The sequence below is a fragment of the Chenopodium album genome, chromosome 6, assembly GCF_948465745.1.
Source record: "Chenopodium album chromosome 6, dcCheAlbu1.1, whole genome shotgun sequence".
Taxonomy (NCBI): Eukaryota; Viridiplantae; Streptophyta; class Magnoliopsida; order Caryophyllales; family Amaranthaceae; genus Chenopodium; species Chenopodium album.
The window spans coordinates 52,723,944-52,739,183 of NC_137839.1; the positions used below are offsets into that span (position 1 = coordinate 52,723,944).

The 15,240-nt window shown below is 36.0% G+C and overlaps 2 protein-coding genes and 1 non-coding gene across 3 annotated transcripts; 2 read left to right on the plus strand and 1 right to left on the minus strand.

Annotated features, from left to right (window-relative positions):
* The first annotated feature begins 292 nt into the window (after positions 1 to 292).
* Positions 293 to 1,177, plus strand: LOC145636955 (uncharacterized). The gene is made up of 2 exons (XM_081688485.1): positions 293 to 933; positions 1,069 to 1,177. Exons 1-2 carry the CDS (start codon positions 293 to 295, stop codon positions 1,175 to 1,177), a joined length of 750 nt encoding a protein of 249 aa, XP_081544611.1.
* An 11,735-nt stretch (positions 1,178 to 12,912) lies between these two features.
* Positions 12,913 to 14,748, plus strand: LOC145636956 (uncharacterized). Its single transcript, XM_081688486.1, has 2 exons — positions 12,913 to 13,346; positions 13,461 to 14,748. The coding sequence occupies exons 1-2, from the start codon at positions 12,913 to 12,915 to the stop codon at positions 14,746 to 14,748; spliced, it is 1,722 nt and encodes a 573-aa protein (XP_081544612.1).
* On the minus strand, positions 13,300 to 13,406 carry LOC145637446 (small nucleolar RNA R71). Its single transcript, XR_014114230.1, has one exon. It is a non-coding gene; the product is annotated as a small nucleolar RNA R71 (small nucleolar RNA).
* Positions 14,749 to 15,240: the final 492 nt, after the last annotated feature.

Sequence of the window (15,240 nt, forward strand, 5' to 3'; positions counted from 1 at the left end):
GTTGATGTCAGAACAAAAAAATTTGGGAGAACATGGCCTAAACCAAGAGTGTACTCAATTAAATTACTCCAATCAGTCCCTTTGTATTTGAGGACAACTGAAAGAAGCTATGCAAGTGCCTTAAAAAATCAGTCATGTCACAGTGCATAGGCTGAAAAAAAGGGGGATATTAAGAACTCACACAGCTACTCACCGTCCAAAGACGATAGACAATCACAAGGTGCAAAGAATTAGGTGGGTTCTTTCACATATTCAACCAGCAATTCCACCTAGAGACCCAACATTTGATTCAATGGAACATGCTGTTCATATAGACGAAAAATGGTTTTATCTCAGTCCAGAGACAAGGAGGTTCTACTTATTGGCAAAAGAAGATGAACCTTACATGTGCCAAGTGTCAAGGAGATTCAAGATAAAGGCCATGTTTATGGGACTCATTTCGAAACCATTATTTCATCGAAATGGTGAAATGCTCCATGATGGTAAGTATGGAATTTTTCCATTTACTTACCAACAAAAGGCAAAAAAAAAAAAAAAAACAAACAGCAAGAACAGAGCAGCAGGTACATGGGAAACAAAAGCACACCAGCATGTAACTAAGGAAGTCATAAGGGACATGCTTCTTTACAAGGTTATTCCAGCAATAGTTCAAAATTGGCCACCACAAAAAAGCAAGAACATAACCATTCAATGGGACAATGCCCGACCTCACCAAATCCCAACTGATGATGAGTTTCAGGCTGCATTAACTCAGAATGGGTTCAACATCAAGCTAGTATACCAACTACCACAATCTTCTGATCTGAATGTGTTTGATTTAGGCCTATTTTGGGCTATTCAATCTCTTCAATACCATTCATTCCCAAAAAACATTGATGAATTAATTGAAAGAGTTGAAGAGGCTTATGAATTCTTTGATCCAATGGTGAACAAGTATACTTGGATCACTTTATAGTCATGTATGGTGGAAATTCTAAAGAAAGAAGGGGGCAACAATTACAAGATACCACATATGAAGAAACAAAGGCTTGAGAATCTAGGGTCATTACCAGATATTTTAAATGTCAGTCAGGAATTAGTGGAGCAGGGAGTGAAGTTCCTTAATGACATATTCAGACCAGCAAGAAATGAGGGACAAGGAGATGAAGACAACCATCTTGAGGTGGATGCAGACTAAGGTAAGTAACTTACAAACAGGCTGCCACACCTAACCACCCTTTTGTGTAAATATTGGTATGAAAAATGCAAAATCTAGTTGGTTATGTGTAAACTTTTGCTTGTTATGAACAAGGCAACCTATTAATTAGTGAAATGCTATTGCTTATTATGTACTGGGAAGCCTATGAATTAGGGGAACACTTTTGCTAAACCTTGATGTAATGAATTAGTGGAACACTTTCGCTAAATCTTGATGTAATGAACCTTATGGGTTTAATGAATTAAATGACTTTTGGGTACGTAGAACGCATTGTGTATTTTGTTGTTTCTTTTATAGAGTATTTACACATTCAGAACAAAAGATTGTAATTATCCATCAGAGGGTCAATATTTTAATCACATAATATGGCATCATGTAAGTTACCTCAACAACTATTGCATTAAAAACAATTGGAGCAATTCTTACATGCCATAAATAAATCAATTGATTCCCTTCATCATATGGATTTAGGGCATGGTAGGTAGTCATGTTTACATGGGACTCTAGAAACAACAATTAAGGGACTCAAGTTAACAACAATTAAGGCACTCTAGTTTCAGTGGTCTCTCATCTAAAATTATCATTGAGACCATGGCCCAAACATGATAGAAAATAGCATTTGTCATCATCCATCAACCACATTACACCCCCATATCAAAAGTATTACACCCCCACAAGCAACAAGGCAACAACAAAAAAGGGACTACAACAACAAATAGGCAACCAGAGGCAACATTATAAGAACATGCAACATAATATGGCATCATGTAAGTTACCTCAACAACTATTGCATTAAAAACAATTGGAGCAATTCTTACATGCCGTACATAAATCAATTGAGTCCCTTGTTCATATGGATTTAGGGCATGGTAGCTAGTCACATTTACATGGGACTCTACAAACAACAATTAATGGACTCAAGTTAACAACAATTAAGGCACTCTAGTTTCAGTGGTCTCTCATCTAAAATTATCATTGAGACCATGGCCCAAACATGATAGAAAAGAGTATTTGTCATCATCCATCAACCACATTAATCCCCCACATCAACCACATTACACCCCCACAGGCAACAAGGTAACAAAGAAATAGGGACTACAACAACAAATAGGCAACCAGAGGCATCATTACAAGAACATGCAACATAAAGAGGGACTACATAACAGGGACTACCATCTTCAGCAAACCAGACAACATTTCGAGGCAAAGAACAAGCATCATATTCAACATACACAAACAACCAGCAAACAACAACCAACACCCCCGGCCAGCAACGTGAAGCCGCTGGCAACCATATTCAACATACACAAACAACCTCCAACACACAACCATCCAACAATATAACCAGCAATAATGATAGGAATGCTTATGATTAAGAAGAAAAATGAAACAAAAAGATAAGGTTATAGAAATTGTTACAGTGGTAGATAGTTGAACCCCGTCCTCATTCACAACTAGGCCCGATCCAACTATTTCCTTCTCAGAATTCAGACCAGCAGAGGCAGGAGGAGAAGGCAAAGCCGCAGCTTCTTCTTTATCGGGGTCACATATTTTAGCCCTCTTAGGACGTAGTCTAGCCCTTCGAGGCCACGACTACCTTCGTTTACTGGAACCGCTCCCCTCAGTTTTTTTATCCTTCATCGAGGAGCAATTCCTACCATCAACAACACGACCATCAGTCACCTTTTCTGCCCCAACTGCAATGCGGCAGCGGCTTGTTGTTCCGCTTTTTCATCCTCGACCTCGGCGATAACTGTAAGCAAAGCTTCGAGCGATTTCTCACTCAAAATATCACGACCTTTGTTATGAATGTACAAATTTTTCGCCCAAGGAGTGTCCTGCTCAATGGACTCAATACACTTAACAAGGAGCGCCATTTCTTCATCACAATCACTCTCAAAGATTGCGTCACATAGGGGCTTCAAATTCACCATATTAAAGTATAGATCTGTGGGTTTTTGAGAGAATTTCGTGCTCAATTAAAGTTTGTGTGGGTTTGTTGAGGTAGTAAAAGAGATTTCGTGCTCAATTTGAGGAATTTCGTGCTCAATAATTTGGGGAATTTCGTGCTCAATAATTTCACAATCGAAGAGATTTGGGGAATTTCATGCTCAATAATTTGGGGAATTTCGTGCTCAATAATTTCACGATCGAACAAACCCTTAGTCGAAGAGATTTGGGGAATTTCGTGCTCAATAATTTCACGATCTGGAGAATTTGTGTGGGTTTGTTAAGGTAGTTGAAGAGATTTTGTGGGTTACATCAAGGGAGGAGAGAGAAATTCATGGAGGAAGGTGAGAGATAATCATGGAGGAAGGAGAAAGAAAGATATGGAGGAGTAAGAGGATGAACTTACGTAGTAGATGACCTAGGGTTTTCAATTTTCCCCAAATTTGGAAATTTCAGTGAAGTGGTTTGAATCATTGAATAAAGTTGGTTGGTGAATAAATAAGTGGAAAAAGAATTAGGTGGGAATCATTAAATTAATGGTGTTGGTTAAATGGTATAATCTGGTCACATTATAACATGTAATTGAGATTATGATTTTTTTAGTAAGGGTATAAAAGGTTTTCAATTTACCAAAAAAAGAAAGAAAAAGAAAGTTGCAACTAATAGGTAGCACCCCTAAATGGCAAAAGTTGCAACTAATATGTAACGGAGGTAGTAATTATTAATATTAAAATTAATTATAATGATTCTTACTATTAAAAACAATTATAATAATTATTACTATTAATAATAATTAATATTTATTATTTATAATAATAATTAATATTTATTATTCATAATAATAATTTATAATAATAATTATCAATATTAATAATTCAAAATATTAAGAATTAATTTAATATAATATTATTAGTTAATAATTTCTAATAACTATAACAATTCTTTCAAAAAAATATATAATAATAATAACAATTCGCAGTTGCCGAGAATAATAATAACAAACAGTTAATATTTTTTTAGGGAATAGTAATACTTAATATTTTTTCTTTTGAAAAGCAATACATAATATTTAATAATAATATTAAATACATAATTTTATTTAATAATTATAACCAATGCTATAAAAAGAATAAAAAAGGTACAAAAAAATTGTTTTCCTTAAAATATGTTCTTCCCAACAACCCTATTCACTCAAAAGGATCAATAAACAACTTGGTAGTCAATGGTTTCCAAACCTATACATTAATATCCCCAATTGGGCTATTACCCAATTAGTATTTTTTAAAGGAATATATTTTACTAAAATGTTAACCTTTTTTATTTAAAGAAAAAAGGAAATAGGATTAATTACTAATCAAATCTAAAAGCTGCCCATAATTGTACAGTGCATTTAATCTAAAGCTTCAACCAATATCTTTGTGGTCAAATGTTTCCAAAAACAATTCACAATTTTGTCCCCAATTACCCATATAATTATCTTAAAAGTGGAAAAAAAAATTAAATAAAAAATAAAGAACTTCCTCAATATAAAGCAACGACTACAAGAACTTCAATACCATTCAAAGTAAAAAAAAAATACGCTTTGATAACACCGAAGCTCTGCCACCCAAAGTTGCCACCGCTCGACAACCTGCCACCGAGTACTCTCCCGACATCGCTTGCCGACCAGGAGCCTTCGATCCAGCCGCTCTTCCTGCCTAGAGAATTCCGTCGGCAGCTCCCTACTCAACTTTAGGTAACATATTACCAAACCTTCCAACTGTATGTTTATCATTGTTTGTTAAACTCTAGATACTTGTGGATGCGTGACTAGTTTTTAATCAAACTATATATTTATCAAACTAATTGTGGGAGTAATCAGACTAATAATCATAAAGGCGCTATTATTATTATTATTACTATTATTATTATTATTATTATTATTATTATTATTATTACTATTATTACTATTATTACTATTATTATTATTATTATTATTATTATTATTATTTTTTTATTTTTTTATTTTTTTTTTATTTTTTTTTTTTAAAAACTAATGCGTGACTAGATACTTGTTTCAATCTTATTATTCTATTATATATGTGAATTTTGTGATAATTTTATATGTAATTATTTAGTATCTTGAAATTCAGCTACTAAAGAGTATTTCTATATATGGAGTATATGCTAATTTGCAGCCTTGTTTACACAAGAATCCTTGTCCCCGGAGCATGTAAATTATTTGTCTAGTTTGTTCTTGGATGATATATTGATGTAATGATGTGTTGTATGACTTCATGTAGTATTGTCATGTTTTTTGGTTAGGTTGGATTTGATATTAGTAGGTTTCGTTTAGATGATGTATGTTCGATAGTTGATAGACTGACCTTTGGATGGATCAGCAAGAAGCAGACAAGTCCATAAATTATTACTAGAGCCATTGGAATTAGATATAAGAATCTACCATCAAAACCGTCCAAGGTACCCCCAAAATCGTGCATATGCACCTGGCCATACCAAGATTAATTATGAAGTACTATTACTCCCATCCATTAATTGTTTCATTCATGTACAAGCTAACAAGCTTGTTGTATCCCGAACAAACTATAAATATTATTAGTTCCTTGATGTGATTGCAATTACCTCAAGTATGTTTAATAAGGGGCCAAAGTAGGTTGTAGAAAGTCTTTGAAGTGTGATTGAAACAGGGGAAAAAACAAGTGTCAAGTAAAATATTAGAGGAAAACCGTGATGTGGATTAGAGTCTAAGACATAGAAAGGCAATTTTCTTAGCTTAGCTGAAATTAAATAATATACCAATACTAAAACTAAGGGTTAGGTGTTGAATCTTGGCTCATTATTGAGTATAATCTATTTGAAATTGTGAGTTTATTATTAGAGGTTTGCTTAAAGAATTGTTTATATGGTTGGTTGAATAATTTAATAACTACTGTCAGTGGACAGTGTATTAGATTCAATTAAAATAAAACACTGCTGATTTATATTATTGAACTTCTTTGAATTATTAGTTTGTCTTGGAATTGGATGAATTGGATGTAGTTATAATTAAACGAAATTACATGCATATAATGAATCCATATAATGAACCATGCATATGACATATTCCATTTACCATATATATAAAGAACGCATATATATTGAACAATGCATGTAATGAATTTGATTTCCATATATATTTGGCATTTTATGTATGGTAATGTAACGTGTTAATTGGACAGCTAACAAGATGGGGAAAATGCATTGGGATAACCGTACCTCCACAAAGTACTTAGAAATTTTAATCCAGGAGAATGGTACATGTGGTAATATAAGTGGATTCGGGAACATGTCTCTAAACAGTCAAGTGCATGCATTAATAAGCATGTTAGATCACGACAAGTTGAAAATCGGTAAGCTGTTTTGCGGGAACGCATTACAAATCTCATCTTAGATCATCTAACACGACTGGATTAGCGCGACACCCCATAAAAAATACAATTGATATTGAAAAGAGAACCACACAGAAAGATGGCACAAGTTCTTCGCAGTAAGTACCTACAACTTTTATATCACTTCTATGATGCTATGGATGAACTATAATGTTTTGTAACATTCCTTTTTCAAGACTTTCCAAAATGTGGTTTAGTAATAGCTACAAAGGGGATGACAAACGCAAACTTGATGGAGAAAATATTTCAAGCTACAACAGCTGTAGGTATCGGCGGATGCTTTTTACCAGCAGTGGCAAAGGGTACTTCGTACTTGTCAAAGAATGTAGCTGGTCTTTCTATAAACGATGGCAGCGAAGAATTTGGAGATGCTGATGAAGAGGGAGAAATGATAACGGAACAAGAGAAGGTTCAGGGGATAACGAGAACATTGATAGTGATTATGTTGGTATTGATGTCAATGTTTCAAGCGCTGCCCAAAGTGTATCCCCTCCAAAGACTGTGCGCAAAAAAGTTCAGGGTGGTACTAGTAGTAAACGAAAAAGTGAAAATGGTATTGATAATTTTGAGGAAAAAAGACGAAAAGATAGTATTGATGGTGTTATTGAATTGTTGGAGAAAAGTGTTGCTACTAAGCCTACGGAAAGATATTCGAAGGTAGTTCAAACTCTAACTAGAATGGGAGTTGTTGTGGCACGAGGTCGAGAATACTATATTCGTGTAGTAAAATACTTGGAAAATGAGGAGGTAGCCAATATGTTCTTGGCACTTGAGGATGACGAACACAAGTGGTGGTACTTAGATGGGACTCTCCCTAACAACTGAGGAAGTTAAACTACGGGTGAATTAAGTTTGGTCGAAGTATTTGTGATTTTGATTTTTTTGAACTATGTGTGCTTTTATTTAGTTAAAATTTATGTTGTATTTTAGTTCGGTGAACTAGTTGTATTGTTTTATTATAGTTTAAATTTGGTTTGTCGAGACTTAGAAGTATTGTTTATTGTTTTATTTGGGATTAATTACATGGACATCTTATTTATCATTATCTTGTTTTGTTTAATGTAGAATGGGAGATGAAAACACTAGACATGCATGCATGATTCTTGCATTACAGGAACTATGCGATTCACTAGAAGACAATCTTGATTCAGCGACGATCCCACCGACAAGGCAACCGCAAAGAGAACGGGGGGAAGTGGAGCTTAATTTATACATAGGTTGTTAACAGAAACTCCGACGGAATGTCAAATTCAATTAAGACTTGATCGAAACATGTTTGTTCAGCTAGTGTACTTGATGATTGAAAGAGATCTACTACATGACGATAAATATGTGAAAGTAGCGGAACAAGTAGGTATATGTCTATATATTTTAGCAAAAGAACTTTCATATCGTGATGCTTCCGATAAATTTAAGCCTTCTATTTCTACAATATGCAAGTATTATAACAAAGTGTTGAAAGTGTTGGTTAATCTGTCCTTCGATATCATTAGACCACATCGTGACTTATTCGAGGTGCCTCCAGAGGTAGCTAATAGTACAAGATATTGGCCTTATTTCAAGGTATAACTTCATTATTTAAAGGAAATTCGCTTATTTACATTTCAATGTCAAAAGTGTAGATGTTTATTATAAAATCAATTATATATAAATAGTGCTGTCAAATTTCAAACCGAAACCGTTTAACTGCCCGAAACAAACCGACCCAAATGAGAACCGAACCGATTAAAAACCGTTTTTTTTTAAAACCGAAAACCGACCCGAACTGTATGTAAATGAACCCAAAACCGAACCGATCCGAATAACGTTACACCGTATAAGAATCGAACCCGTTAATGAACTGAACCAGTTCTAAACTGAACTGAAATCAAACCGAACCGAAAAAGAACCGAACTGTTTCTAACCCGAAACCGCTTTCAACCCAAAACCGTTTGAACCGGGATAAAAACCGTTTACACCGAACCGTTAACAACCCGCGACCCGTTCGCACCAAACTGTATATAAACCGAACCGCTTGCAAACCGAATCGTTTACGAACCGGACCGCTTATAAACGAATCGGCTACAAACTGCTTACTATAAAGAGAATATTAAAATCAAGTTAAAAGGTGTTTTAAATGAATTTAATTATCATTGTACAAAAATTCTTCCTGCCAAATTAATATTTATTGAAAATTTATTATCATAGTATAAAATATCTTCCGGTCAAATTATTATCATAGTATAAAATATCTTCCTCCCACTAAAAATCCTCCTGCCATAAACCAAAAAAAGAACCGAACTAGTTATAAACTGAACTGAAAAAGAACCGAACCAGTTATAAACTGAACCTGTTATAAACTGAACCGAAAAAGAACTGAACTATTTCTAACCCGAAACCATTTCCAACCCAAAACAGTTTGAACCGGGATAAAAACCGTTTACACCGAACCGTTAACAAACTGAAACTCGTCTGCACCGAATCGTTTACTACCCGGACTATTTACAACCCGAACCGAATTAAAACCGCTCAAGAATAAACCGAAACCGAATCAAACCGATAACTATTTAAACCGAACTGGAACCGACCCGCGAGGCACTTAAACCGATTTCAAACCTACTCGATTTAATACCGAACCGATTTCAAACCGAACCGAACTCGAACTCGAACTATCAAACCGTTTTGACAGTGCTATATATAAATGTCATTATTTGTCAAGATGTTATTGGAGCTTTGGATGCAACAGTTATTGATGTCATTGTAAGTGATACCAATGGTGTGCCATTTTGTGATCGACATGGAAAAAAAAAGTTGGAATGTCTTGGCTTGTTGTTCGTTTGATAGAATTTACACATTTATTAATGTCGGTTGAGAAGGAAGTGTGCATGATACCACGGTGTGGAAAGACAATTTAGGCAACCCAAAATTTAAATTTCCCAATCCACCTCCGGGTAGACTCTAATTCTTCAATTACGTATTAAATATATATTTTAATTTATTTCGTGTAAAATATTCTAAGATCTATATATTTCAGGAAAATATTATTTAGCAGACTCGGCATATTTAAATACTCTTGGATATATGACGCTGTACATCGGGGGAGTAAGAGTACCTTAGAAGAATGCCACCTAGAGGAATAAAAGAACTTTTTAATAAGCTATATTCATCGTTAAAAATGAAGGTGAAATGTTCGTTTGGTAAATTAAAAAAAATGTGGAGGATATTACATAACATGCCATAAGAGTCACAAAAGAGTCAAATGTCAATCATTGTAGCCACTTGCACACTACATAATTTTATTCGGATGCATAAGCTTGGCATACCAATCATTCATCATGATGTGAATATAGGATCGGAGCAGCAGATTCAACTATGTATGCACAATGGTGAAAAGATAGTATGGACATAGTGCGACTTCGTATAACACTCCGAATTTGGAGGGCTAATCGATCGGAAAGAGACAATGAAGGTGATAACAACGAAGATCAAAACAACAATGATGATGAAAATGACGATCATATGGAAGTGGATGGTTAATCCACCACAATGTTAAACTCTAATCTAATTCTGTTCCTATTTTGATATGCGGTTTTAATAATTTGAAGATGTTAAACTTTTGTCTTTTGTCTTTCTACTATTAACATATGTTAAATATGGTACTCATTTATTTATGTTTTCACCTAAATCAATGGTATATGAACGTATCAATAATAATAATAATAGTAATAGTAATGATGATGATGATGATGATGATGATGATACCAAAATCAATAATAATAACATTAATAATATTATCAATAATAATGTCGAAATCTAATCTGCTTTGCTGGACTCTACTTTGATATCCTGAAATCTACTCTGCTCTACTTTGCTGAAATTTAATCTGCTCAGCTCTGCCCAGAAGTTCAAAAGAACATGGCCTAATGTTAGCATTGTAAAACCAACAAAACCTGAAAAGATGGATGAAAAAGATTGGGTAAAGTTAAAAAGGAAGACTTTAGGGACTATTAGACAATGGATTGATATTAGCATATTCAACCATGTGTCACAGGATTCCGACCCCTATGATTTGTGAAAGAAACTTGAAAGTTTTTATGAAAGGAAGACCGCACATAACAAAGCTTCATTGATTAAGAAACTTGTTGATTTGAAATTGAAGGGTTGAAAGTCAGTTTATGAGCATGTTAATGACTTCCAAGATATTATTAACAAGTTAACTACTATGAAGATTGTTCTTGATGATGAAATGCAGGATTTGTTCTTATTGAGTTCTTTGCCAGATAGTTGGGAAACTTTGGTTGTGACTATTTGTAACACTGCTCCAAAAGGTATGATTTCATTGGATATGATCAACGAGATCGAGCATGTTCAATGAAGAAATCAGAAGAAAGGTGCAATGATAACTTGTTATTTGATATGATTTTAGAGTAATTTCAAACCTTGTTTACTTGGTATATTGGCATTTTGGTTCACTTTCACTCTATTTTTGTTCAACTTTTGTGTATCCCTTGCTTCACGGGCTGTTAGTGTTTTTGTTGAGTTTTTAGGTTCAAAGACGACCATTTGAGGCATATGGATGATAAACCGAGGTTAGAAGACAAGACAATGAAGCAAAACGGAAGAAAAGTGAAGATAAAAGTCTTAGAGAGTCTGCACGGACGTGCAAAGTATGGCACGTCCGTGCAGGAGTGCCCCAGCACGACCATAAGCTACTGCCTACTGCTTTCATGACCTGAACGTCCGTGCAGGATATCCAGCACGTCCGTGCAGTTTGCTCAGCCCAAATCAGTTTCAAAACTGATTGTACAGAACAAGGCCTGCACGTCTGTGCCACATTTAGCACATCCGTGCAGGATCCCCAGGCCAAGACAGTAGGTTCTGCCTCTTTTCTTTCGGAGGTGCACGCCCGTGCCTACCTCGGCACGTCCGTGCTGACCTGTAGCCTTGCCCGACTCTTGTTTACTCCGTGTTTTTTATTTGGGGGTCTTTATAAATAATCCCTTGAGCTCATTTATACGGCATCAAAGTTTTTAGTGCTTCCTCTTAGTTTGTAATTGTAGAAACACAAATATTCTCAAATCATTAGTTAGATTATAATCATTAGCTTGGAAATTTCATTCTCAATCATTGTAGAAGACAAGTTCCACCATTGTTATTCAAGTTCAAGCTTCTAGTAATATTTTTTCACTCTTCTCTTCCATTTTAATTGCTTTGATTGTTAATTTTCTTGCTTAATTCTTGTATGCTTAGATTGTTATTTAGCTTAATCTTTAGTTAATTCTTGTTCATGAGTTACTTGAAACCCTTAATTGCTTTAATCTCCATGGATTGTGAGTAGTCTAATTTTCTAGGGTTTGGGTAAAACCCTCAATGTAGTCACTAATTTCTTGTTGAATGTGTTAATTTGGTAATTATTGGGTGTTAATTAGTTGAGCTTAAGTGGTTTAATTGCTTAGTTCTTGTATATGGCCATTGCTAGAACTATTATCTAAGCTTTCTCAACGAATGATCGAGAGATGAACTTGAGTTAGCTCCCTTATGCTTAATTGACTTGAAATTCCATGAGAATAGGAATTTCCAGTCAAGGGAATGTTTATGTCATCGTGATTATGCTTTAACACTTGTTTTATGCTTTGTAACCACGAGAGTAGGTTGTATTCATGATTCAAGTAATCCCTCTAGCTAGAGAGAGTAGTTGGATGCTTTAGATGACTTCCCCTATATTATCCCCTTAATTTACCATTGTTTGCTACATGCTATTTGTGATTTGTGACGAAATTGAGTGGTATATCCCAAGCCCTAGAACTCTCTAATTATTGTTGATCACCCCTTAGTGTTAGTTGATTTGAACTAGTACATGTTACATAAAAACCGAACCAATTTCGACTTCATTTAGCTTCTTTAAACGGTAGTATCTTGGTGGTTGATTCAACGCCTCTCTTGGGGTCGACCCTTTCTTACCCTTTCTATTAGCTAGTGAGACCAAGATAGGACTTTATCTTTGGTAGGCTCGACGACGGCCTATCAAATTTTGGCGTCGTTGCCGGGGAGGCAAAGTCACATTGAATGTATTATTGTTGAATGAGTCTAAGTGTGTGTATTTGTATCATAATTTTTCTTATTTATTTTTGTATATTTGTGTTTTCAACTTGTGATAGTCATTACTAACGTTTTTCTTAGCTTTGTTTGACCTTGCATGACACAGAAGAGTAAGCAATCACCGCTTATTCCCGTTAATCCAGAGCTAAATAGGTTTTTGAGAAACGTGAGGACGCTTTTGCAAGGCACACCCGAGTTCTCTATTGTATATTCGAATTCCGATCTGGAAGAAATCTTTGCAACAACGAAGAAGATAACATGGGTGATAACAATCCTCCTCCACTATTTCAACGAGATTATGATCACCCCAATGCCTTCACACTTCGGAGTGGCATACGTCTCCCTGCTACAAATGCAAATAATTTTGAGCTTTCACCTCAACTTATCTATATGATACAAAGTGATCAATTTGGTGGGAGTTCTCATGAGTGTCCTTTTGCTCATTTGGACAACTTCCTCGAATTGTGCACAACCATCAAGCAAAACAACATTACGGAAGAGTTCATCCATATGCACATGTTTCAATTCTCCCTCCGTGACAAAGAAAAGCATTGGTTGATAACGGTAGAAGAGGGATCGTTGACCACATGGGATGAAGTCACTAGAGCTTTCTTTGGAAATTATTGTCCACCCGAAAAGACCGCCGAACTAAGAAGGAAAATCACCAATTTCAACCAAGAGATTGATGAAACGTTAAGTGAAGCTTGAGAGCGTTTCAAGGACTACACTAGAAAATGCCCACACCATGGTTTCACATCATGGATCATTGTTCAAAGCTTTTATGATGGTCTTACTCCTACTTCAAGGGCCAACCTTAATAACGGGGCCGGTGGTAGCCTTAAAAAGCTATCGGTGGATGATGCATACAAGATGATTAAAGAAGTGGCAAAGCACTATGCATACGATGGTGATAGAAGGCAACCTCAAGCAAAGAAAGGCGGAATCCACGATCTTAGTGCAATAGACCTTATTGCATCAAAGGTTGGCATGCTAGCTCACAAGCTATATCAAGCTACCCTTACATCTCCAAGCTCTTCTTTACAACAAGTCATGTCTTGTGAGACTTGTGGAGGAAATGATCACTTGTCCTCCTATTGCAACTCAACTAACCAAGAGCAAGCGGCGGCTATTGGGCAAAGAAATGATAATTACTCTCAACCCTACAATCAAGGTTGGAAACCCCAACAAAAGAGGGGTTGGAAGCAACAAAACCAAGGCCCCCCTCAAAACGAATACAACCAATCCCATCCACAAAAACAACAAGCTCCTTACCGTCACCCTAACCAAAGGGACCAAAACCAACAAAGGAAACAATATAACCAACCCGCCCCTCCACCTCCTCAAAAATCTAGCCTTGAAGCCGCACTTGAGACCTCCATTACACAACAAGGAAGAAGCGATGCAGATATGCAAGCAAACATCCAACAACTTCAAGCACACAACAAGATAATTGAGAATCAATTGGCAGAAATTGCGCAACAAGCTGGAAGTTCATCCTCCAATCCTAGTGGTCACTTCCTAAGCTCAACGTTTGTGAACCCAGAGGAGCAAGCTAAGGCCATTACTTTGAGATCGAGGAGAGGTTATGAAGGGCCGGTTATGAGTGAAGAGGAGCCACAAAAGAGAGATGAGGGAGTTGTGGTGAGAAATGAGAGTGAGTTTAAAAATGAGATAGTTGATGTTGAGAGAAAGGAGCCACAAAAGAAAAATGAGGGAGATGAGGAAAAGGTAGAAAAGCCCCCCATGAAAGTATACAAGCCTTCCATTCCATTCCCTCATATGATTGTTGAAAAGAAATTGAATGAAAAGTTTTTAAATTTTCTTGAAGTCATGAGAGGACTTCAAGTAAATATCCCCTTTCTTCATGCTATGTCACAAATGCCTACATATGCAAAAATTTTGAAGGATCTTCTATCCAACAAGAGTAGGATTGAAGAGAGTGCAACCATCTCCCTTCCTAAGGAGGTGAGTGCAATCATTCAAAACAAGCTTCCTCAAAAGCTTGGTGACCCCGATAGCTATGTAATATCGGTGAAGATTGGAGACTTGGAATCTTGGGGCAAGTGTGAGCTTGATTCCCTATTCTATTACTAAGAGTTTGAAAGTTGGAGACTCGAAGCCAACAAGAATGTCCTTATAATTGGCCGACCGCATGGTTAGGCTACCTTTGGGAATTCTTGAAGATGTGCCGGTTCAAGTTGGAAGAGTTTTTGTGCCATGTGATTTTGTGGTAATGGAAATGGAAGAAGATACTACGGTGCCCCTAATCTTGGGAAGACCGTTTTTGAACACCGCGGGAGTGGTGATTGATATGAAGGAAGGAAGATTGACCTTGAATGTGGGAGATGAGAAAATTTCATTTTCATTCCCACAAACATTGAAAAAGCCATTGTTTGATGAAGTTGATAGAGTCGATACTTTGGAAAGGAACTTAGAGGAGTTCTAAGAGAATTTGATTGAAGGAGATCCTTTACAAGCTATCCTAACGGGAGGCTTAGTTGGGGAAGATGAAGAAACAAGGGGGTATGATCTTTTGATCAACCAACCTTTAGTCCACAATGAAGTGAAAGTGGAAGTGCTCAATGT

What these genes read in the sequence shown, in the direction of transcription:
- LOC145636955 (XM_081688485.1), top strand. Translation starts at nt 293, where the DNA reads ATGGAACATGCTGTTCATATAGACGAAAAATGGTTTTATCTCAGTCCA. An exon ending in TTTGATCCAATGGTGAACAA is followed by an intron (nt 934 to 1,068) that starts GTATACTTGGAT and finishes TTTAAATGTCAG; the next exon opens with TCAGGAATTAGTGGAGCAGG.
- LOC145636956 (XM_081688486.1), top strand. Translation starts at nt 12,913, where the DNA reads ATGGGTGATAACAATCCTCCTCCACTATTTCAACGAGATTATGATCAC. An exon ending in AACCAAGAGATTGATGAAAC is followed by an intron (nt 13,347 to 13,460) that starts GTTAAGTGAAGC and finishes TCCTACTTCAAG; the next exon opens with GGCCAACCTTAATAACGGGG.